Source organism: Cariama cristata, unplaced genomic scaffold (assembly GCF_000690535.1).
Source record: "Cariama cristata isolate BGI_N322 unplaced genomic scaffold, ASM69053v1 scaffold10739, whole genome shotgun sequence".
Classification (NCBI taxonomy): Eukaryota; Metazoa; Chordata; class Aves; order Cariamiformes; family Cariamidae; genus Cariama; species Cariama cristata.
The window spans coordinates 1-24,797 of record NW_009637436.1 but is presented as its reverse complement, the minus strand read 5'-3'; the positions used below and the strand labels follow the sequence as shown (position 1 = coordinate 24,797).

At 40.2% G+C, this 24,797-nt stretch overlaps 1 protein-coding gene across 2 annotated transcripts; it reads right to left on the bottom strand.

The window, feature by feature from the left end:
- Positions 1 to 12,493: 12,493 nt before the first annotated feature.
- On the bottom strand, positions 12,494 to 24,729 carry REEP2 (receptor accessory protein 2). 2 transcript variants are annotated; one of them, XM_009708326.1, is made up of 7 exons: positions 24,661 to 24,729; positions 18,708 to 18,784; positions 17,150 to 17,270; positions 16,479 to 16,592; positions 15,942 to 16,089; positions 14,887 to 15,044; positions 12,494 to 12,905 (listed from the first exon to the last, which is right to left on the bottom strand). In XM_009708326.1, exons 2-7 carry the CDS (start codon positions 18,773 to 18,775, stop codon positions 12,831 to 12,833), a joined length of 684 nt encoding a protein of 227 aa, XP_009706628.1. In that variant the 5' UTR covers positions 18,776 to 18,784; positions 24,661 to 24,729; the 3' UTR covers positions 12,494 to 12,830. The 2 variants fall into 2 exon arrangements, with proteins under 2 accessions (XP_009706628.1, XP_009706629.1); XM_009708327.1 differs by having other exon boundaries at positions 12,831 to 12,905; positions 14,887 to 15,026.
- Between the last annotated feature and the right edge of the window lie 68 nt (positions 24,730 to 24,797).

The following is a 24,797-nucleotide window of genomic DNA, read 5'->3' as shown; positions in this document are numbered from 1 at the left end:
ACTTTTAAGGAGAATTACCAAACGCTTCTGCACAAAAAAGGATCCAGGCAAAACGCACAAAATTCAAATCACAGTGTATTTTATACGATGACATCTAAAGGTTTAGGTAAAGTTGAGTAAAATACCATTGTCTATGTCCGCAAATCCATCTGAGATGCATGGTTGAGATGCATGTACTACACAAATGACAGTGTCAAATTAGGATTAAATGAAAAATTTAAACTAAACAACATATTCAATTACTTCTTTCTTCTTCTATTTTGAGTAGTTCTAAACAGGCCAGGATTTTCCAGACTTCATAGTTCTAATTGTTTAACATCTTCATTCGAGTCACTTCTTCAGGGTGGGCGTTTTCTTCTGCCACAGATGTGTACATCTGTGTACAGTGACTTCATTCAACCTACGTACGTTCCTCTTGGTCACTGGCTTTGTTGTACCTACATGCTGATTAATAAGGTCTTCTTTCCCTGTTTCTGGCTTTTGCTTTCTTCTTGCATGGAAATTTACCATAAATCCTGGCACATGAGTTAGCTCACTTTCTGAAAAGAACCCGAATTACTTTGGTGGGACTGTTTCTTCTATTTCACTGCTAGAACATAAATTAATGAATTCTGTAAAAATCAGTTAAGGTTATGACTGCTTTTTCTGCAAGTTCAGTACGGCAGCATTTGCAGTGTCTTTTACTATGATGATGGCAGAAGCTCCATAGCAACAGCATATCTACATTCCTACCGGAACCACATTGCTCCTGTGCTGTCTATCAGGAAAACTGTTTTCATATGTATAATCACAGTTATTTAGTTTGTGTGCTGAACAATTTATTGTGATTAAGAGAATAAAGTTTTAACTGAAGAGCTGTGTTTATTTGTCCATAGTTAGCACAGGTTTCACTGTTCCAGTTTTCTTGGAGTTTAGAGTGACAATATTTCTTTGGTGCTAAGGAATTGGAAGATTTGGCTTCCTTCACCTGCAATTCACTAACATATAAACACATGTAAAAGCTGTTTGGAGGGTTTAAATAGACATTCCCTGAAGTAATTCTTCATTTCTCTCGTAGAATCTCTGATCCTTCTCTTTACATGTACCCATTTCAAAAGGGTCTTCACCCACTTAAGACTGTCCAAGAAAAGCTTTTCATAAAGTAAACCAAAACAGATTAGATATTAAGCAGCCAAATGGCTGGGCACAATTATATGAAATATAACAATTAATATAAATTTAAGGCTAAAACCAGAACACCATGGATATACCATTGTACCCCTGATACCACCACTTATAGCCAGTAGACTAAGAGGCTCTACAACGAAACTTAAGTGTTTCACTGATCATCGCCTGTAGCTTGGTCCATCAGAAAGAACATGAGGCCTGGTTTCACATGTAAAATCAAAGGCAGAAGCACAAATACATCAGACTCATGACACTTCATTGCTTTGTATCCTTGTTTTCATTTTGATCCCTATCCTATGTAGCCAAATGACATTTATGATTTAGAAACAATTCTAATGGTTTCTATACGCTAGAAAGAACACAAATCATCCCCCCTCCAACTAGTAGAAAAAAAGCATGCCAGCACAGAACAGGAAATTGTACTCTCATTCCACAGGAAGTCAGGCTGATGAGAATTGCACAGATCTCCTACTGAATCCACAGAATGGTTCCAAAGCCTCATGGTTATCCACATTATTAAATAATCACAGCTCTAGTGAGTCACTATCAGAATCCAGGATGAATGCTCCTGACCAGATAATCATCTCCGGGATCCCAAATTATCTCCATCGCTGTGCTAGCAGACTAAGCTGCTTGCCAATCATCTCTAACCTATAACCTATAGCTCACAAATTCAGTGGTACTTAGCACTTGAGCCTGCTAGCCCAGGAGGAGAAGAAGCTGCAATCCAAGAGTTGCCAGTGCTCTAACAAACAGGAAAACTCAAAGTCCAAACCTGTGCAACTCATGAACTGCTCCTGTAGTCATTCTGCATAGGTCAAGTGCTGTTGTACGATATTTGAGTGTACAACAAACACACGGATATACACTTGTCCTCAGGAAAAGTGGGGATATGAAATATCACAGACATATACAGAGAGCAAAATAACCACATAATATTTTTTGCATATGCCCAGAAATACAGACAAACACCTTCTATTTACTACATAAACATTTCAGCTTCTGACTGCTGGGGCTGGGAACGTCAGCTCTGAGCTGGCTGTAACAGAAGCAGCAGCAAATCTGCCTCCTTCATGAGGACATCCACAGAGGCAGAAGGCTGGCAGGTTTGACATTCATAGCACTGGCGTGAAAAACTGACAGCAAGGGGGGAAAAGAGAAAGGCTCCACCTACACAAGAGTCCCAAAGGAAAACTACACTTGGAGGAAAAAAAAAGCTAGGCTGAATTTCAAAGTCAAAAAGTATTTCAACTCAATCAAAAACAGAGTCCATTACTGCTGTGATTACATTCCAGCTGGAGATCACAGTCCATCAGCTCGAGACCTCACTATTATCCAAAACACCACCTAGAAAGATGCCAGTAGAACCCTGCTAGCTGAATTTCTCTCTCATTCCAGTCACTACAACTGCTAGCCCTCACTACCTACTTTACTGAACAGCAAGTCCTGTGGAGGACCAACTGTTGATGATAACCACAGAAAATTCTTCTCACAGCCCACTTTTCTCTTGTAATTTCACACACTCACTCTGTCTGCACCACAGGCTTTTCAGTAACTAAGTGGAGTTCTTGCTACCTGCCCTGCAAGACGGCAATTATTTTCTTACCAGTCTAATATTTCATGCCTAGGTATAGTAGTTATATAGTCCTGACTAAACATGCATGCTTCTGCACATGCACCCAGAAACAGATATTCATCATTCTCTAACTCGGCGCATATAAATTCTTTCCACCCTCTGTCCTCCCCAGAAGTTATTTGCAGTTGCAATTTAGGTAGGTCTCCTAGATGCGTAACCACAATAGTATCTTATTCTACCTGCAGGAGTGAAAAGGCCACTTAACAAATACACTTGTGATATGAATCCAAGTCCTCAGTTAACAGCTGGCAAGTGGACACAACCTAATTGAGAGGCAACATCTAAATGAGGAAACAAAGCCAGGACAAACCAAATTCTCAAAACTTGCCTTGATTTTTACATGGCAGAAATAGGAGGCCTCTGTATTCATTTTCATATCTTTATTCAACAATGGAGATGGGAAAAAGCAGAAGACTAAACACATAAGAAAGACATGGAGATAAATTAAAACAATTTAGAAGCACAGCTTGATAAGATGACAAAACAACAGCCTTTTAAAGAAAAATATTCACAGGCATCAATAAGAAGAAAATAGGGCAGGAGGTGGGAGGAAACTATGTAAACTCAATACCAAAGAACAAAAAGCCATACCTGCAGCTCATAAACCTATATTAATGACACATGGAGATTTCAATTCAAATTGTAAGACACTTATCTGTCAAAATAAACTGGAAGTAAAAAGTGAATAAATAACTTCCAGAACCTCCATCCCCCACTCATATCAATAACTAAGCCTCTGTCAAAGCAACTTTTGTCTAGAGGTGCCACCATATACTTGTGTTTGGTTATACTTGGAGCACCACTTACAAGAGAGACACACATAAAAGATTAGTAGTATGTAATATTCAAAATGTAGTCCTTGGATTTTTTTTTTTGTCTTGTGAGCTACTACAATATTCAGTAAGTTGATACAGCCTTGAACAGACACAATATAATAAGCTTTTCCAAATAATTTTTAACCCCAGCAGAAAGGCTGTATTTACAGGTTCATGACCCTTATGTCTCAGAGGGGAACTCAGCCAGGAAAGCTGCTTCTAGTAGAAATGTGAAAATAACCAAGAAGGGAAATAAGGATTAGCTGCCACCCTGTGGAATGAAAGCACATCTGCATCGATAAAACCTTTTGTACCATACTCTGGGGAGAAACAGAACAAAAACAACAGGTCCTTTGAAACAGGAGAAAATAAGTAAGAGCAAAAGAGCAAGATATCGAAGAGATAATACACGATTTTCTTTAATGGTCTTCAAAAAAGAGAATGTAAAAAGATAGCTAGGAAGAGTCTGGATAACAAAGCAAGCACAACACAAGATTAGGATGCCTTAGGGTTTCTACATTTAAGTCATTATACTGCAGCAAGTGACCAAACTTGTAATGACTCTACAAAACACTAATGAAAGAATTCAAACAACTCCTTCTCCCTCCAAAAACACCCAGTAACCCAGTCATTTAGTATCACCATGCTTCAGAGCATGGGTAAAAAGGTAACACAGTCAGGAAGAGGCTTTTCCAATGTGTGTGTTAACTCCAGACTGCCCACTGGTCATCAAATAGACTGAGCAGTATCAGAGACAGAAGACTGGACTAGCTGAACCAATTCAGTTTGGGCTGGCCTTTTCTCTGTTTTCCCTTTTCTGAGGTAATAGCCTTTGAGCACCACAGTGGCTCCATTGATCAGTTACTGTATTCCTGTGGCAGATACAGAATCGTCACAACAGCTGGCTTTTACACAAATTGGCTTTTAAATGCAATTTAAATTCTATTTAATTCAAGATATTCATTGCCCCAAATTAGCAATGATAGCAGCAACACTGCAATTTCCATTCAGTTGCTAGATACCTCAATAGGGCCTAGGAAAAAGAGAAAGCTTGGAAAATTCTGTAATTTGGCTTTGGCTAAACTTCCATCTAGCACATTTCCTTATAAAACTGACATTGAGTGTTGCTAGTAGAGAGTCTTTACATTAGCTCTATGCTGGCAGAGATAGCCATTCACTCAATATGAGCCTTAGTCATGACAGCCCATTCCTAACTCCCTCAATATTAATTTCTTGTAACTTTAAATCATTACTAAGTGTTTCCTATAAAGCAATACATGCTCTTGGGGTCTCAACTACGTCAGGGCAATACACAACTTGCAGCTGAAATTTAGCACCTGCCTGAAAGCACTATGTTGTTTATCTAACTCTTATCACATGATGGAAAAATAGAACAGAAACAGGTCGAAAATTTTTTTTTTTCTTTTTTTTTTTTCCACAAAGTCTGACAATAAAGAGTACCCAGCCCTATTCTAAATTCTATTTCTCTTTCCTACAGTAACCTCCTGGGATGTCCTAGACCCTTCTTCAGTCTGTAAGGCTCCATCTATGATGTCGCAGATAAAAGACCTCCTCTTTCTCAACATCAGAAAGAATCTCAGACTGTCTCATTATGTTCTTATTAGGATTTCCATATATTTTGAGATGCAAGGTGATACCCTATATACGTCTTGCTGCTTCCTGCATAACCTTCTGGCATATCAGCCAGTTTTGTGTTATCAGCAAACTTGCTGAGGGTACACACTGCTCCATCATCCAGATCATCAATGAAGATGTTAAACAGGACTAGACCCAGTATTGAGCCCTGGTGTATGCTGCTAGCTGCTGGCCTCCAATTAGACTTCCTGGCACTGATCACCACCCTCTGGGTCTGGCCATTCAGCCAGTTTTTTTATCCACTTCACTGTCTGTTCACTCAGCCCGTACTTCATCAGCTTTTCTATAAAAATCTTATGTGAGACAATGTCAAAATTCCTTGTACCCATACAATCTTGTATAGTTAAGAAATTTAAAAGTCAGTGTTTTTTCCTGAAATGCTTGCACTATTAATTAGGTTGACTCAAAAAACAAACAAACAAACCAACAAACCCTGTCTGTTCTTCAGAATGCTAACTCTCTGTTGCCATGGTCACAAATTACCATAGTAACCATTAGATACATCTGTATTTTTAGATTCAAATTGCTTCTGTTTTCACAGAATATAGATCCAATTGAAAGAAACTACTCATTCTTACCGGGAAATACTACCCAATTCAGAGTATAAATTAGGGCAACACTACTGAATACACAAACACACAGAAACTGGTTAATTGCAAAAGGTGGGGGAACAAATCACAAACATTGCCATTTACAGAGCTGCTTTCTGCAGCTAGAAAATAGTTTGAATGGAGAACAAAAAAATTTGAGGACAGTTACTCTCTAAAACTATTGTCTCAGCAAGTCTCACTGGAAAGTAGCTCAATTAGAAAGCCCAACAAACCTAAACAGACTTTTTAGTCAGGGGTTAACTGCAGTATTACTTCATACTTCTCCATTAGAGCCCCAGTTTGTTCCCCCACCACCGCCCCTTCCTAAGCAGGACCTTCACTCTCATACGTAGGAAATATCGACGTTCAACCGGTCATAATTCAACTGTTATCACACAAGTCTCTGCTCTCTCATTTTCAGTGATTGTATGTTATGCTTATACCCTCTGGTGGACAAAAAGCAATTCACAACCCTCCCTGTACCTCACTGCCTTTAGATCAGCACTGTGCTAACAGGAACTTTGCCATGAAAATGTTGAATCAAAACCAAGCATCGCTACATAGACTCTTATTTCTGCGCTTCAAGGAAGGTCCTTCAGTCATATTTACCCAGCTAGATCTGTCTCTGCTTCTCCATTTTCTTATTGGGCTTTCATTCAGCCAACACTGTCTCACACATAGCTTAGCATGCCTGAATTTAGACATGAATTCATGGTCACATATCAAAATAAAAATTTCATTTATCTCTATGTGACATTCACAACATTCAAGAAATAATCTAACAGGGGAGTCAAAAGTGAGAAATCCATCAACTCAGTGCTTTCCTAAAAAGGCAGCAGCACGAATACACAAAGTTTGTATTCAATACTAGGTTTGACGATCAGGATAATTTACCTCCTAATTTTATAAAGTCACCAAAAATTTTCAATTTGCTTTCTTTTCCATGAGTTACTAAGCATTACTTATGATAAAACATTAGTTCCCTTGTATGTAAAAATTTTATATCCTTGCCATCCAGCGTGACTCTCTTCCCTGACCTGCTGCAAAGAACATGACTGAATTCCCCATCTTTGGTAAGTCACTATAGCAGTGCATTTCCTCTGCTGCCACAAGTCTTTTTGTCTCAGACAGTTATATATTACAGAAGACTTGAACTCTTGCTCCTTTAGGGGTCACTCATTTTTGCAACCTTTCCACAAATGCTACTTCTAACGTTATTTGGCTAAATGCAAACAGAATGCTCTTGTCCAAAGGGTCTGCACTAAGCATATTTCAGCCAGAACCCGCTGCAAGGAAAGGGAAATACATCAAACTATGCTATTGGCAATAGATGCTCAGATTCCACCTGGGAACCCAGCCTTAAGCCTTGTTGTACAACTCACTGTATGATTCTAGGTCATTGGATTAAATAATGGAAAGAGGCTAAATTTCAGCTCTAGAAGACAGTATTTTTCATGCCTCCACAGTCAGCAAAATGGAAGTAGTCCCTTGCTTAATAAGAGAAAACATAAGAAACATAACCAGGTCACAAAAGGATAGGAGATGAGAAACAGCAAGGAAGTAACAGTTTGCTTGCAAGGGGTTTACAGAAAGGTTTTAGGCAAAGAAGCAGCAAAGACCTAAATTTACCTGCAAAACTGCAGAAAAAAATGCCGATTTGCCACTTTCTTTCACCTCAATATTATGTTAATTCCAGTTCTCATCAGAAATAGAGCACTGGCAATTCTGACATTGAATTTTGGGGGTCTACAGATTGCTATGCTTATATACACAGCTAAGTCCAGCATCACATTTGTCCAAAAATGTAGGCCTTGGGGGAGGGGGGTGGGGTGGGTGTGCGGGCGTGCATGTGTGTGTGTGTGTGTGTGTGTAACTTCCCAGTTGAATGTATCCTCTGGAGCTCCCTGCTGGTGCTTCCCAGCCTAACACATCTACTACAAAGTGATGCGAGATACTTGATATTCATCTGGTCCTCCCTGCAGATCAGCTGCCTGCCGAGGTAAAATTCAAATTTTATTGCTCTGAAGTGATTAAAGGTTCAAGAATCTCAATGCATGTAGCTCAAGCCCAGCTTAGAAAAGTAAGACACAGCGAGAGAGGTTTTGTAAGACAGAAATCAAGCTCTAATCTGTAGAGCGCAGAGTTTAAGTATTGCTTGAGGATCAGAAACTCAGCAGTATTTCCTGGACAACTCTGTACTGTACACAGCCCCTTTTCCACTCTAATTCTATCTCACAAGGCAGGTTCTTACCTGCTATGCAGGTTTATTGCCTTCATTTACTGTTCAAACCAATTGTTCTCACAAATTATTCTGCATACCTCTTAAGATCTATTCTGAAGCCTCTAGGCTTCTTAACAATACCTACAAATAACATGAGACTGAGTTATCTTTATAGGGTCTTGTAATAGTGCCAAATTCCAGATGAAAGGTGCCAGGAATCCTTTCTCCTCAGTAACACTAAAGCACATCCCCATACAGCATATACATTTCTGCACATACCAGCTCTTAAACATTAAATTCAGTAGGCTCCAGACCACAAATAGCACACAGGAACTCCTGGGCAACTGGATCTAGGTGGCCCTGCTTGAGCAGGGAGGTTGAACCAGATGACCTCCAGAGGTCCCTTCCAACTCCGACGAGTCTATGATTCTATGAGCTCATACAGCTTCAGAATACTTTGCTGGTTTTCCATATATCTGACTTTACAGGGCAACTCAGAAAGCAGAAGCACAAGATGCTTCAACCAGGTGGCACATTCCAAATTCTTAGTGGGTAAAGCAAGAAAAGCTATAGTACTGACCAGTTACATAGAGAGATGTTATTCAGCATCTCCCCAGCAAGCAGCAGAGAAAAGTGACAATACAGTGTCCCCATCAGAAAGAAGAATATTTTTTTTCCGTCCTAGATTTCTCTCTTAGGCAATAAGCCACACTTCCCAGCATTATATGCAAGTTTGGAAGACAGAGAGGAAAACTCAGCGCAATTCAATAGCTGCTCTCAAGCATACAATGACATTTCACAGTTAACATGCAAGCCTCCTTGATACAATGCTATGTGCAGATCAGAGAACCAGCTGAGTATTCCATAGTTATCTCACATTCCTCCTAAGGCACCCTTGCTGACTAAGATGGCAAAGAATAAATAACAATTTCTGGAAAGTCCAGTTTCTCTAGAAATCTTGCTTTTCAAGGCAGAAATAACTTGGCCGTATTTTGTGAGGAACTCACACTTCCAAGAGGGATGTATAAAAAAGAAAGCCCAGCAAAGGGCCTTTGCAAAAGGACAATGAATGGAACTCAATTCACTAAAATAGGGGAAGGTGTAGCTTCCCCAGAACAAGTTTTGCAATTTTAAGAACACCAGCATCCCTCTCCCTAATACACCCTCTACCTACCAAGGAAGTCAATCTAGTCTGAAAGAAACCAATCCCCAAGGCTTGAAAATGTAAGGCTGGAGAATCAGAAAATCGTTAAAGAACAGTCAGAAATTAAGATGTTTAGTTGAAGTGTAAGGTTTAAAACCTGACAGTAGTCTCCCCTATATTTTCCTATTTCTTACTCACCATGGAGGATACTGCCAAGCAAGAAAACATTTTTCCCTTTTATGCAGCAAATCATTAAGCTGCTCAGAAGGGAAATCACAATTCACTGTTTTCTTTTTCAACAGCAGAACACTGACCCATAGTATTATAAAGCGTGGAGGTACAACATTTCTTTCCAAAAGGCAGTCATGGCTTCACTTTTTATCTCACGGTACAGGTATTTTAGGATAACTTTTAGGCACACAAAGTTTCACACACATGTACCACCCTCCCACATCCCCCCTCAATTTAAGGTATCTTCTCTTACTGCGTTTCTCTCTGTGCCCAGGCATATTAGGAAAGGGGTATAAACACTTACTGAACACAACAGGTGCTACTGCTAGGTGAAGATTTAACCATTTGCCTAATTGCACAATGAAGCTCACAGATGATACTGAAGAGAAACTACATTCCAGCATTTCCTGCTAAAAACACTGAACAACAGCTGATAAAAGCATTTTATCAAAACAGCACATTCAGCGTTCTCATTAACAAGAGAATTTCTATGCAAGACCATGCCATCCAATGCAGAACTGTATCTAGAAACTCACTAAGAGGTCACGTGGGTGGTGGCAGATCTGCAGAGGCTTTGATCAAGCAGAGCACAATCTGTACTGGAAGAAGAAAATAGTGTCTGTGTTAAGACAGTGTTCTTGCTCTGGGTAAGTTCTGCTGCTTGACATCATCAGCTTCATACTACACACTACATAATAGTCTCTGACTCCACTTCAGACTCTGTCTTACAACCAGAAGTCATTTAACTCCCCTGTACAACAAAAGTCAGAATAAGACTGACCCGTACTTACCCACAGGCTAATGACATCAAGCATCAATGCTAAGTTAAAGATACTTAGCACAGGACCTAGCTCAGGAAGACAAAGGTAAATCCAAATGCCAAAACCGAGTCTTCAGAAATTCCTCCTGTGCTTCAAAGCAGGAAGAGTTACTAGAAATTAACTGATTCTAGAAAAAAAATCTGGAAAGTCACTGTATGAAAACCAAGACTATCATGACACACGCACAAGAAAAGGGCACGAAGATCAGCATAAGGGGAGACTAACCAACCCTTGGTTTCCAAATCAAGTCCCTTACAATGATTTATACAAATAATTTGCTACAGAAATTTTTTGTTTTAAAAAAAATTTCAAGAAATGTGGTCATAGAGATACTTGGTATATAAAGAATAATGGTTCTATCTTGTTTGGTAGAGTAAAATCCAGGACAGCAATTCCCCACAACTGAATCTTCCTCATAAGAGTGATAAAAATCTTTACTGATTATGGACAGAGGATTTTCCTTTGGAAACAGAAAGAATTCCTGCTTCAGGATATGCCTTTGCATGTACTAGTGAGACACTTACACAATGTTTCCTAACAAACTAAAAAGAACAAAATAATTGGGTTTTTCTTGTGAAACTCAAAGCCAAATCAAGGATTTTCTACTGGCTTCTAGATAAGGCCTTGTGGATAATTTAGGACAAGTATTTCTGACAAGATGCAAGTTTCTGACATGGTCTGTCAAGACTTCAATTTTTAAAAGCTACAAATAAAACCAACTTAATTGGTTTCCTAAAATAACTAGTCAATTCATAACAATTTGCTACCAATACAATTGGAAACAAGAAAAAATTCAGTTCTAATCTTCAACTCTACAAATTTTTGAAGGGCTGTTAGGACAGAAATACTTGTGGAACGTTACTTGCAGAAATGCTTCTATATGTTGTCAACAGCAAGATACTGGGCTCTGCGAAGAATCCACGGTAATTTCAAAAATGTGACAGCAAAAGGCATGAGCAAACACAAATGCCTGCAACTAGAGCTAAGAATGGTCTTCAGTAGGGAAGGAGGAGCCAGGTTCCTTTGATAACTAGTTTCACTGAAGATTAAGACCATCAAGTATTCATTCAGATAACTATGTCTATAATGGTGCTCCTCCATTATAGATCTCAACAACAGGAATACTACTCCTCTCATAAATTCCCATTGACTCTGCTGGTATGTGTACAGAGGATCTCCCCTTAACAATGTTCAACACATTAGGATCCAGTATGGCTTGGCATGATGCCAATCTTCTCTGCAGCTCTGCAGTTTCACTCCCACAATACATATGCTACATTCAGTGTAGTTCTGTCCCAAGTGTTACATATTGCTCAAGTCTCAGGACATTGATAAACATGGCACATGGTCAGACAGACAATTTGTGCAAGGGCTGCAGTAGGATGAAGCAAGAGGACTGATTAATCACAGTATTGTGCCCTACTCCCTGCTTTTTATCCCCCAGAAATTGAATCCTGGAATTAGCAAAATTCATACATCAGCTACTTATCAGTTCTCATGCCCTGATGACTGGATTTCCTAAAGTGAGAGATAAGGGCTTCTGAAATTCTCAAGTATGTGCGCAGACTATTCTTGGCCAGATTTTCCCCAGTCATCTACCAGAATGAAAGAATTTGTCCGTAATAACAAGCATCAGGATGACATAGAGTTCAACCACCAAATGGCAAAGCAACAGCCTCCCTGCCAACTCTTCCCACTGCATGGGACTTGCCTCACTCCGATGCTCTCACAGAAATCAAAGTGAACAGAACCTGAAATAAAATTCAAGCAGCTTCAAAAAGAGACGAAGTCTTATGGATGCCCACCTTTCCTGCTCAATAGTTAACTCTTACAGATATCTGTATCTACTCCATCACATATGCATAAAACAGCACACTTTCTTCATTACTTCATTTTTCAATTATCTCCCTTCACCTTCCAGAAAAAAATAAAATAAAAAACAAACAATCTCTTCACCTTCCAGTACTAGTAATGGGAATCAGGCATACTCCTCCCATGAGCTAGTCCTTTATGTTCAAAAAGCACTCAGCATACATCATTTCAGTCACCTTCTCAAAGGGGATGGACATGACAGGTACAGTCCATTCTTAAGGAGGATGAATCATGGTGGGCATTTCTTAACAATACACAGCTGCGGAAGAATACCCAGAGCAAGATAAAACATTTTAGGGAGCCACCCACCCCCGTGGAACTCCAGCGTCTAATATTTTTGCAGCTTCTGTGCTATGGATGTCTCTAACCCTAGTCAGTTCTTCCAGCAAAGATTCTCCCCAACTAGGGTTATACAGTGGGAATTCCAAAGCAACAGGCTATGTACAGACATATCAGCATTCCCTCCAACAGAGAGATGAAAAGGAGAAAATTCCCAAGGATATGTATCCTCTACTCCATTTTTTGAATCCCAGCCTCCCCCTTGCCTTGGAATGAGCTCTACAAAGCAGTATCTGTTATGTACATGGATCTCAGCTCCCTTCCTTTGGGGAGTTTCCCCTCAAAAGTGACAGGCAAGTCCCAGGACAGAGAGAGGTACTGGGGAGGTGGAAGTCTCCTTAGGATGACTCGCCAGAAGCAAGAGAGCCTGCAGCTTTCTTCTTAGGACGGGCTTTCACGCTTCTTACCGGAAGCTGAGGAGAAAGAAAGAAAGGCATCTTAGGTTAGTTTACGTTAACACCTGAATGTCTAACAGAAGTATACAAGAATGCAGAGTTAAAATCGGACAAAACAACTACAACATGATAAACCTACTCATGTCGTCCGTTGTTTCAAATAGGCTGTTTAACCATTCCATTTATTGTTGGTTAGTAAACAAATCACTCTGAGCATATCCATCAAATAGCAACCAGGAGAGGAGGACATTCTACAACAGGACAAATTTGATAATAAAATCGAAGCCAGCTGTCTCGACAAAAGATTAGACATAGAAATATTTCTAACTGGTAACATTCACATAACACTTCACTGCTGTAAGTTTTCTGCTTCTTGACTGCCATCCCAAATGTTGTTCTCTGAAAGATGCAGAAACATCTTGAACTAGTTTGCACACTTTACTCCAGTGTCTTTCATTCTAGATATTGGCAAAAAGAGTGCATTTATGATCTATGATGCATTCAGCCCTTCCAGGCAATCTCAGAGATCTCAGTCAAAGACCTCCTACAATTCCTACATCTGAACCAAAGATTCAAACAGACTGAGCACAAAAAACAATATGCCTGCAAAGGGCTTTATCGGAATTACTGAATTCACAGTAAACAGCATAGAAGAGTCGTTACTGTCTTTCACGATTTCAGTTTAAAAATTCCTCACTAAGAAGCTTGGAATCAAATTTTGTTCCTCTTGTTTCCCTGCTTCTGTCCAGTATGTTACAGAAGAAAGCAGAGGGGTCAACTCAGAAGTAAGGCTTGGGAATTTAAAAAATACTCAAGCTGATTTTAAATGCATCTTTAGACATACATGTCCATCCTTGGAGATATTCAAAAGCCATCTGGATATGGTCCTGGGAAACCGGCTCTACATGGCCTTGCTTGAGCAGTGGGGTTGGACCAGATGATCTCCAGAGGTCCCTTCCAACCTCAACTATTCTGTTACAAAGAGTAATCACATGCAAAAGTGTCCTGTACACTGTAAAATCAGCTTAACAGTACAACTTAAAATGATGCTCTAAGCAATTACTTTCCTCCAAATTATTTAATATTTAGCCTGAAAAGCTCGGCAATGCGAGCCAGTCATATAGCACGCTATCGTAAAAAAAATAAAATAAGGAGTCCGAGTTGAAATAAGCAAATAGGACCCCAACTTCACAAAAAGGGAGAAGCATTTTATCACATATAAATCAAACGACAAGAAAAGTTCAAGTAAGAGTCAAAACCTGGAATGCAGCACCTCAAAAAGCATATTCTACAAAGCACACCAACAACTGAAAAAAAAGACTGTTAAGCTAAAATGGCTCTTGGACACAATTACATTTATTTTTGTGTATGATTTGTTTTAATAACGAGATGACAGGCAACTCATGTCCCATCTGAATGGCTGTAAATATCTTGGGTCATCACACAGATATATGGAGGGGACAGTTCAACAATTACTAGTTACCCAAACTTCAAGACAAAAACCTGGAGTAGCAGGTAGCAGGGGGGATGGGGAGTAGAGGGGGAAATTACATTTTCCCCATATCTAATATGCAGAAGTCCAGGAAGGCCTAAGAGGGTACAGAACCGTTGCATTTCAGATGAGGAGAAAGAGGCTGTTCCAAGGATAAATGTTACAGTAGTGTTATATATTCAGACTGTAATAGACAGGAGAGAGGATATAGTCCAGAAAACATGTTAAAAATACCTAATGCCACACCCTTCAACACAAAACCTGAAGGAAAGCAAAGGTGGGTCCTGGCTTATGACACAGGCTTACAAGCATGATAAAAATACAGAAGCTAGAGACTAGTATAGCAAGTAGACGGCGTGTCCTTTGATGTAGGACTCAACTGGCAAAGACAGTCCAACAAAGTTTACATAAACAGCTTTTAAATGCACCAAGACTATGAAGCCAGAGCCTTCCAACAAAGCTCACAAATTAACGTTTGTGCTGGAAATAACTTACAAACCAGCTCACCTCAGCTTTCATCATCTTCTTAGGAGTTTTGAGACTCTGGGTACGTTTAGGAAGTTTGTCTCCTGCATCTTCATCAGATGGGTCTGTTCTAGTCTCAGATGGGGTGCCATTAGACCTCTGTGCCACACTGCTCTCCTCTCCTGAGGAGTAACAGGAAGCTAAGGAATAAGAGAGAAAGTCTTAGCAAATACTTTTGAAAAATCATATGAAGTCTAAAATGGCCCATCCTGAAGGACCACAGGAAAGGTAGATGTCAACAATCCTTAAGAAGGATAATTCAAAAAGTACAGAGATCACAGAATCATTATGGTTGGAAGAGACCTCAAAGATGATCAAGTCCAACCATATACCCGATGCCACCATGCCTGCTAAATCCACTAAACCATGTCTCGAAGCGCCACATCTAAACATTTTTTGAACACCTCCAGGGATGGTGAGTCCACTACCTTCTTGGGGAGCCCGTTCCAGTGCCTAACAACTCTTACAGTGAAGAAGTTCTTCCTAATATCCAACCTGAACCTCCCCTGGCGCAACTTGAGACCGTTTCCTCTTGTCCTATTGCTAGTTACCGGGGAGAAGAGACCAATCCCCACCTCGCTACAATCTCCTTTCAGGTTGTTGTAGAGGGTGATAAGGTCTGCCCTCAGCCTCCTTTTCTCCAGACTAAACAACCCCAGCTCCCTCAGCCGCTCCTCATAAGACTTGCTCTCCAGGCCCTTCACCAGCTTTGTTGCTCTTCTCTGGTCTCGCTCCAGCCCCTCAGTGTCCTTCTTGTAGTGAGGGGCGCAAAACTGAACACAGTATTCAAGGTGCGGCCTTACCAGCACAGAGTACAAAGGGACGATCACTTCCCTAGTTCTGCTGGCCACGCTACTAACATGAGATGTGTTAGTAGATGGGAAGGGACTAGGGAAGACAATGCAACTTCTCCCAGATAATTTGGAATCTTGTAGTTCTTCTGAGACCCAATGCATGAAAAGTTCAGGGAACCCCTCCTCCCCTCCTGGCTCACCATATGAGGCCTCATACAATGGCCCAGCAGGGGTGTTCTCTACCTGAATCCTCAATGGTTTCAAGAAGACTCCCACCAGAGGCGTGCAGCTGTGGCTCACGGCTTCGCATATGCACAGTATCTTCATCCCGGATCAGAGTGAGATCCTGCATGCTGAAACTTCGCAGCTTCTCAGACAAAACTCCCTGGCCCTAAGAGGACATAAAAATTTGGGACAAGAGCATTTCAGCTTCACCAAGATCATTTCACATGGGATCATTCAGAAGAAGAGGAAAGGTGCCCTATTCCCCACTAGGGTACCCTGGGGGAAAAAAAAAAAAAACAAAAACAAAAACAGAAGGGAAAAAGAAAAGTATGGTCCCAAGACCAACAGGGAAGAGATTAAAGCAAAATCCATTCCACTCTCCCTCCACTTTTCTTAAGTCAAAAGATGAGATTAACTGCAAGACAAGTGGAGGAAAGGAAAAGTAGATTGGTGCCAACAAGTACCAGCGTCCCTAACAGACCCATAGCACTAATAGCTGGCACACAAATTTAAACTGCTGGGAATTCCTGAATATTAGAGAAGGTGTTGCATTACCTTTGCAGCTGCAGTAACTGCTGCATTAGCAGCAAGGTTTAACCCCCTCTTGCCAACTCGCATCATGGTTTCATAGCTCTTGTCACGAGCCTGAGTAATGTATTCATCAATTTCCTAGGAAGGCAATGTGGAATATGGCATTTAGCTCCTCGTTACAAACATGATCAAAGTCTCCCCACCATCACCCTTAAAAACCTAAAGCTCATCTGGACGCTTTTTTTCAGGCTACCAGCATCAGCTGCCATTGATCAGGTAACTGCAGTTTCTCTGCTACTTACAGACAGCTTGCAAATGCAACTCAAAGTATACTATTTCCAAATTGTAACAACTGAAACAAAGAGTTGCTTATACTGAGAATGTGAAAAACCAGCATGGCTACAGAACATGCTGTTCCTATCATGAGTCAAAGAGCTTAACGACTGACAGTGACTATAAGGGCTCATGACACTGGGTTAGCCAAACATGCTTTCTAAGCATTAGGCAAACTACTGGCTACATTACAATCTTCAGTAAGCTGCACTACGACATTGTTGTCAGAGACAGAATCATTCTACATCCACTAATGTCAGCACAAGCATGATTCACACATTTCAGTTTTTATTGTGGCATAACTGAATCAGAAGTCAGTCAGTTCCCAGACAGGTCAGTATCTTCTAACAACAAGCAAGTACCTTCTCCTTATTGGAGAGCGTTGGGTGCACAAACTTCCTGTAGAGGACACTGGAGCCCTTGGTGTAAGGGGAGAGCAGCCAAATCACAAATGCGATTTTCAGCTCGAAATAAAAGGGAAACCTGAGAGAAGGGGGGGGTGGGGGGGTGGGGGGCAGAGAGAGAGAGAGAGAGAAAGATGGAGAACTGGAATCAAGATCAGCACAGAGACAGGTGAGATAACTGGTAGAGAGCACCATAGGCAGAAAGAGCAAAGGCAAGATAAAAGCTCAGAAACAAAGGAATCGATATATCAGGTCAGAATAGCAGAACCCTCTTTGGAATCCTAGGACATACCTTCTTCGAGTCTCATTTAGTCTTTCATCCATAGCCATGAAAACTCCATAAACAGGGCATCTCTCAGCCCTGCAAACACATCAAATTACAATCTGCTAGCTACTCTCATGATTCTGAAGTTTGTTCAGAGAGTATCCACTGGATGTTAATATTAATTTCCCTCTCATTTGCCAAAGTTTTCAACTATGTATCTCAATAAATCTCAAGTTCCTGCTAAGGCTGATGGATCAGTTCCTGAAATTTCCAGTAGGTACTCCTCAGATAAGACACAAAAGGAAGATCAGTGTAAATGAAAAAGAGCAGGCAGCATGTAAGCGTTTCATCTCTAACCCTTACACAATAAAGCCTCTGCAAAGATTACAGTAGCAGAGATTGAAACAAGTGAACAAAAACTTTCTACTGTCTCTATTAGTAGCAAGAGACTTCTGTCTTCTATAGTCCATTTTAAGTATGTGAACAAGCCAAAGCTCTTGTACTTTCTAGATCTTTGGTTTTCAAAGTTTATACAGGAAGAGGGAAACCTACTGAGCAGTTTTGTAAGGCACGTGTAGCTATTTCACGTTTCTTTAAAAGATGCAACTCTTGACTAGCATTCTTTCAGAGATGTATGCAAACACCAAAGCAATGAAGAAACTGAAGATATCCTGTTCCAAAGGTTCAGTTGAAGGCATGTAAAGATGATTTGTCATTTTTGGAGGCCTCCATATTGCCAAGCGTGACACACAGCACTGAAAGGATTAAGAATCTGCTTCCTCCAACTCCACTCCACCCCACCCACCCCTACTAGTGGAAGAGAATTTCATCACGCAAAACACCACTCAGAGCACAGACATGCATCTGATCTGCTCCTCCACATAACAGGCTAGGAAAGCAGAATAGGTCCCTTCCTTCTACAATCTTTTTTTTTTTTTAAAAATGTCTTTTAGACCACCATTTCTCAAACTTTACCAGTTCACGTTAACAGTTTCTCAAAAACATTTTTTGTTATGAATGAAGATCCTCTTACAGATACTGTGTAATTATCCTAACTGTTTGCAAGTATAGGAGATGAAACAGCTAAGTCACCAGCTACTACCCACAATATCTACAAACCTGCATACTGTTCATAGTGATTGAAAACTCCTAAAGGAGAGACAGTTTATTCTTAGCATCCTAATTCTACTCCTCTCTTCTTTAAAAAAACCACAACCAACAGAAAAAAAAACATGCCGCCAAGGAACTCACCAAGAAAGAACAATGTCTGTGAGTGTCTCTGCAGTGGTAAAAAAGGCAAACACAATCCAGTACATCATCCACTTCACCTGCAAAAGAGCAGTCACTCAATAGACATTCATCAGAACATCTTCTCAGTAAAAATGACTCATCATCTCCACACATTAAGATGAACTCAACAAAAATAAGGCATATATAATCAGTAATGGAGAGGGTCACATACCAAATGGTACATTATAGTTTGGGAAAACATGTAGGATTAATGTGTTCTAAATGCATACAGATACACTGATGAATGCATGCCCTGTAGCAGTATCATGATGCAACAGTATTAAAGGCCCAAATAAGCTATCTAAAAGCAGTAAGCAGTTCACTTTAAGAAGTTATAGTCTTCATAGATCATGATTATTGTAATAAATATATATATACACACATATGCAAAAGTTTAGTTTCAACTGTAGCCCTATATTTACTTGATTTAAAGTTTTTTCTTGGGGAAAAAAAAAAACAAACAGATATAGTATTCTGCTTTAACTCATTAATAAGCATTCTTTGCCTTAATCATTACTCCCAGAAATTACACAAGCATTTCTATTTTCTTTTTAAATAAAGGCTCACTAAGAGAGGTAAAAAAAGCAAAGAACATGATGTATCACCCTTATCTTCTTGTTTAAGGTCTTGAGTATAGTTTACAAAGTGCACTTTGGGCTATTACGGCACATCCGTATGCCTATCGTCTGTCTCTCTGCTTCCTTTTTTTTCTACAGCAGTAAGTATTTCTTTCAAAGCAAACATAAAAATTCCCCCCTAGCACACGCACACTCACACTCTGCTGTTTAAGTAGCAACTCTCTCAGCTACAAGCCAATTATTCCTAAAGAGGAATCAGTTGAATTATAATATCTGCTACCCAAAAATTCCCAATAGCAGAAGAGTCGATATCTTGTAAGGGAAATTGCCAGTTTTCTACGCTGTGAAGAAGTAAAAATAAACCTAAGTAGCAGATAAATGGAAACAGGAGGTCACCTTTGCTAAAAGCAACTTAACACTCTTAGTGTCATCAAGAATGGGAAAGAAGAACTAAACTGAATCACGAAAATTCCACATATTAAACCCATACATTAATCCATGTATTAAAATCACATGAACAGTTTAGTGACAGTGTTTGTTACAGCAAATGAAGTTATAAAAGCAGTTATTTCCCCAAAGTAGCATGTGTTGGAAAATTTAGTGATCTGTCCTTGAAAGACCCTCCAAAACTTTCTAAAAAACCCAACAAAATTATGCTGCCTCCAACCCCCCTAACACAATGGATGGTTTTGAAGATAGTGGTTAGTAGCTGAAATTAATCCCACCTTATCGTGCATTTTTTTCACAACAGCAAGTAGCAAAACTTGTATTATGTGGTTCTCTACTGCCCCCTTCCTCCCTCATTGTATCATTAGTTTGGACAGGACCAGGTGTCATTCACTTGACTTCTACAGCAAGTCTATGAACAAATGGTTGTCTCTTCAATGCAGCAAAATAAATCAGCTCTTGTATGAAAACATGTGTGAATACCGACAAATCAAAGATGGCAAACCAGGATCCCAATGGGCAAGAGATTTCAGAGAAGCTACATACCAGTAAATCTTACTTCAGTATTAGGCAAAAAAGAAGGCAATAATAATAAATGCAATTAGCAGATACATAGATATACATAACATAATGAGGAATATATTTTTTGGCAGAAAAAAATTAATCTCACAAATGTAGCAGAATTCTTAGAAGGTTTCCATAAGCTCTTGCTATAGTGCTTCCTTTACAGGCAGGGTGCATGGAGTTTCTACAGAGTTTCCAACTCGTCGAAATAAACACTCAAAGAAACTAAACTGTCAAGCATAAAAAGGAAGGCACTCTTGAGGATTAACAATTGGTTAAAAGACAGGAAACAAAGGATAAAAATAAATGGCCATTTTTCACAATGAGGAAAGTTACTAGTGGAATCCCATAGGAATCAGCATTGAGATCTGTGCTGTTCATCTTCATGAAAGATCTGGAAAAGGTTGCAAATAGTATGATGACAAAATGTACAGAGGATACTTTTCTATCCAGGGGATTAGGTATGAGTCAATTAAAGAATTCAGAAAGGGAACTATACTGATTGATCTCTATTTGACATTTTGTCGCTAAATGCCATTAAATACAAAGTAATGAACTTACAGTATCTGCTTTTTCTTAGTGAAAACTATTGTGGCTACATAAATTAGCTCATGCCACTCAGGAGTGGTCACTGCAGACAGCCTGGTAAAACCATAAGCTCAGTGACCATTAGACTTTTTCATTCTGCTAACAGAATGGTCAGGTGTATTAGAAGAGGAACTGAGAAGAACAGAGAACATTGCTTTGTTACCATTTAAATAAACTGCGTGTTCACATCTTTGATACTGGACACAGGTCTCTTGCCCTCTGTCTCCTCCTGCCATACTTAACCCTACACTCTACAGCCAAAGAAAAAAAGAAATGTAGATCTTAAATAAACTAGAAGGATCCAACTTCTAGCTCTAGTAGTCCCTGAAGTGCAGATGACCAGAAACTAGAAGAGCAGAAAGCAGAGAGGAAGAATGAGGTGTTTTTTTTTTTTTCTTGTGATGTTTGTAACCCACAGATTACAAACACCTTCAAAAACTGAGGGTCAAACCAGGCTACATTTTTTTTCCAGTCCATTAAAAAGGAGTCAGGTCTTTGCTGTTCAAGCTGATGACCACCAACTTCAACTAACTGCATGCAGGTAGTCTCCCCAAATTGCACGTAAAACCTAAATAAATCTAGTAGCACCTAGAACCTAAAGAAATCCAGTAAATGCAAAAGCATAATTGGAATGTAGATTTGACCAAAGCTGAAGATGAGATATAAAAAGAAAGAAATTACTTTTAAAACAGTTTGAGCTACTAGAAGGAGTTTGTCACAGCTGCTCGAGGACTTATCATAAATTTATACCACGGTAGGGGAGAAGTTTGCACTGTACTCTGATGCATGGATGGACTGCTTGTGGTAGCTTGGTCTGTGTCAACTCAGTCTTCAATACACCACACTCTCTAGCATAGTTGCACCTGTAAGATCTTTCTCCCTCACCAATGTTGGTTCTTAAGCACTATGAGCAAGTAGTAATACATAGACACAGCTGGCTTTGAAAATGCGTAGCACAGCATTCAACTTTCCACTGACTTTCCACATGAAAAACGGTTTGAACAGATATTGGCCTCCTTTCCTGTGTTTAACAAAACTGTTTTTCCCCATCCTTCCACTTATATTGAGGAGGAAGGAGCACTACAAAGATAAGTGAGTTAGGCAGAGAGCAGTCCAACATCTAAATGTTTATTTCCGATGTAGTCCTCTCAAGGAGAACTAATTTATATTTAAGATCAGTTTTAGCAGTTCAAATACATTTTCTTGAATGAAGTCCAGTATTTTTACTGAAAATAAAAGCAGAAAAGTTTCTGCTGTAGCAATCCAGAAATACCTACTTCAAGAAAACTGTATCAATGAAGCATTAAACAAAACCCAAAAATGCCATACTTTTCTATATGAGCCCTAGTGAGGCTAACAACCAGGTAATTAGTTCATATTATTGTTAAGACAACTTTAAGATACTCAAGTATTGTATGTCATTTATTTTTCACCATCAGATTAGAAAAATCTTACAGCAATTTAGGTAACATCTACCAAAAGAAAATCAGATCAATACAATGTTTATGTTCTGCAAGGAAACACAGCATTTATGTACCTCAACAGCTAACCTACCCACAGAAAATAAGCAGGTTTTTACTGTAAAGAATGCCTGCAAATTCAAAGGCTTCAAATTTACTAGGTCTTTGAGCTCCAGAACAAGCATTGCTACAGTCTGTTTTTAAAAAATGAGCTGTTTTTTCTCCCCTCTCAAGTTCTCCCCAAAACAATTTAGAACTCTGAAATCTAAGTCTGTTTTAAAGTTTCTGTAACTGGAACACAACCATTCCATGACAGACAGTCATAATCCACAATAAAAATCTGGATTAAAAAACATGCATTTCATACAACAAATGAAGGTCATCGGCAACTGGAAGGAAAGAGGAGAGGAAGGCCAGAGAAGATAACAGTAATACAATACTACTTCATACATAACAAGATAACTATGAAGTTATGTATGTTATCAGAAGTATCAGCAATGGTGTGGCCATCGTCCCCCTGTACTCAGCACTGGTGAGGCTGCACCTTGAGTGCTGTGTTCAGTTCTGGGCCCCTCACTACAAGAAGGACATTGAGCTGCTGGAGCGTGTCCAGAGAAGAGCAACAAAGCTGGTGAAGGGCCTGGAGAAAAAGCCTTATGAGGAGTAGCTGAGGGAGCTGGGGTTGTTTAGTCTGGAGGAGGGGAGACCTTATCGCCCTCTACAACGACCTGAAAAGAGGTTGTAGCGAGGTGGGGGTTGGTCTCTTCTCCCCGGTAACTAGCAATAGGACAAGAGGAAACGGTCTCAAGTTGCGCCAGGGGAGGTTCAGGTTAAATATTAGGAAGAACTTCTTCACTGTAAGAGTTGTTAGGCATTGGAACGGGCTCCCCAAGAAGGTGGTGGACTCACCATCCCTGGAAGTGTTCAAAAAATGTTTAGATGTGGCGCTTCGAGACATGGTTTAGTGGATTTAGCAGGCATGGTGGCATCGGGTATATGGTTGGACTTGATGATCTTTGAGGTCTCTTCCAACCACAACAATTCTATGATTCTAAGTCACAGGATCATATGATTATTCAGATAGTTTCTTTCATGCTTTCTTTTCAGTTCCTAATGTTATTACTAATGAACTTCAAAGTTCAGTAAGACTCACTGTATTTCTGACTATGTCTCTAAAACTCAGTCAAAACACTGTATCAATGCCTCCTGAACATTCACACTTCAACTTCTCTGAGACCAGTATTAAAAAAAAACAAACAAAAAAAAAAACGAAGAAACCCCACACAAACAAAAAACAACACCCCCCCCAAAATAAACAAAAAAACCCCAAAAACACATCAGCTAGATGTTGTTGTTTGTAAAGCTGTCCGCTACAAGCTCACCTCAGCTGGCATCTCCTTCAAAAACCAGTGGGCTGAATTTTCAGCCAACACATAGGAAAGGCCTAGGCAATTCTAGAGGACTGAGGCAACACGAGACAAAAAAAAGAACTATATCCTGCAATATTTACTGTTGACGTGTCATTTTGTAAGAAGCAAACAGAGCCAGTTGGATGAAGAGTCTCAGACTGCACCTGAAAGCAGTATTGACAAATTATATCCTCTTCACCCATGTTACCTCTCTTCTCCATCAGGTTACACCTCGCTCTAGACAAATGGAAAGTCATCCCACCCATAAGCCAAATAGCTCATGTCCACTGACCAATGTAGAACACCCCTTCCGTGAAAAGGTGACACATCACATCACTAAAAAGCACTTAGTGTTTTAAATACAGTAATTGTAACAACTGCAGAGACAGAGAAGGGGAAATGATTCCAGAAAGGAAGAAGGATGAAGTCTTGACCAACAGATAACACTGATCACAAGCAAGGTGGATAGAAAGACACAAACCAAGCAAGATTACTCAGCCTTTTGGAAAAAAATAAAAGTAGTACTGAAAAAGCAGTAAAAGGACACAGAGGAAGGTTAAAGTTAGAGGAAAGAACTTGTCCTGGACTTTCAGATGCTTCCAGACTGCAGTGTTTCACCCGCTTTCCCTTCCTCACTCAGCATCTCCTGAGAAAAAACAGCCCACGATTATGATGTGAAACCTCCTGATACAGTAAACGCCCTTCCTCGGCAACTTCTCCAGAGACGGGGCTGCTGCTCAGGCGGCCTGGCTGGCCCGACAGCCCTGCAAAGCCGGAGAGTCCTCGCCTCGGGGACAGGCCGGGGGCTTGCGGGGCGGCCGCGAGACACAGGGCGGGCGCTGCGCCTGCACGGCGAACCCGTACTCACATATTCCTTCACGTTTTTCGTTTTCACGGCCTTGTAGGAGGAGTACGCGGGGTAGAGGGTGCCGAAGATCAGCCTGCGAGAACAACAGACCCCTCAGCGCTTCGCGGCGTCCCGCACTGCCAGCTGCCTCTGCCCAC

Coding starts and splice junctions, on each gene's coding strand:
- REEP2 (XM_009708326.1), bottom strand. CDS start 18,775: ATGATGTACTGGATTGTGTTTGCCTTTTTTACCACTGCAGAGACACTC. Junction 16,090..16,478: donor CAGTTACTGCAGCTGCAAAG/GTAATGCAACAC, acceptor ATGTCCTCTTAG/GGCCAGGGAGTTTTGTCTGA. Junction 12,906..14,886: donor AGAAGATGATGAAAGCTGAG/GTGAGCTGGTTT, acceptor CTTTCTCCTCAG/CTTCCGGTAAGAAGCGTGAA.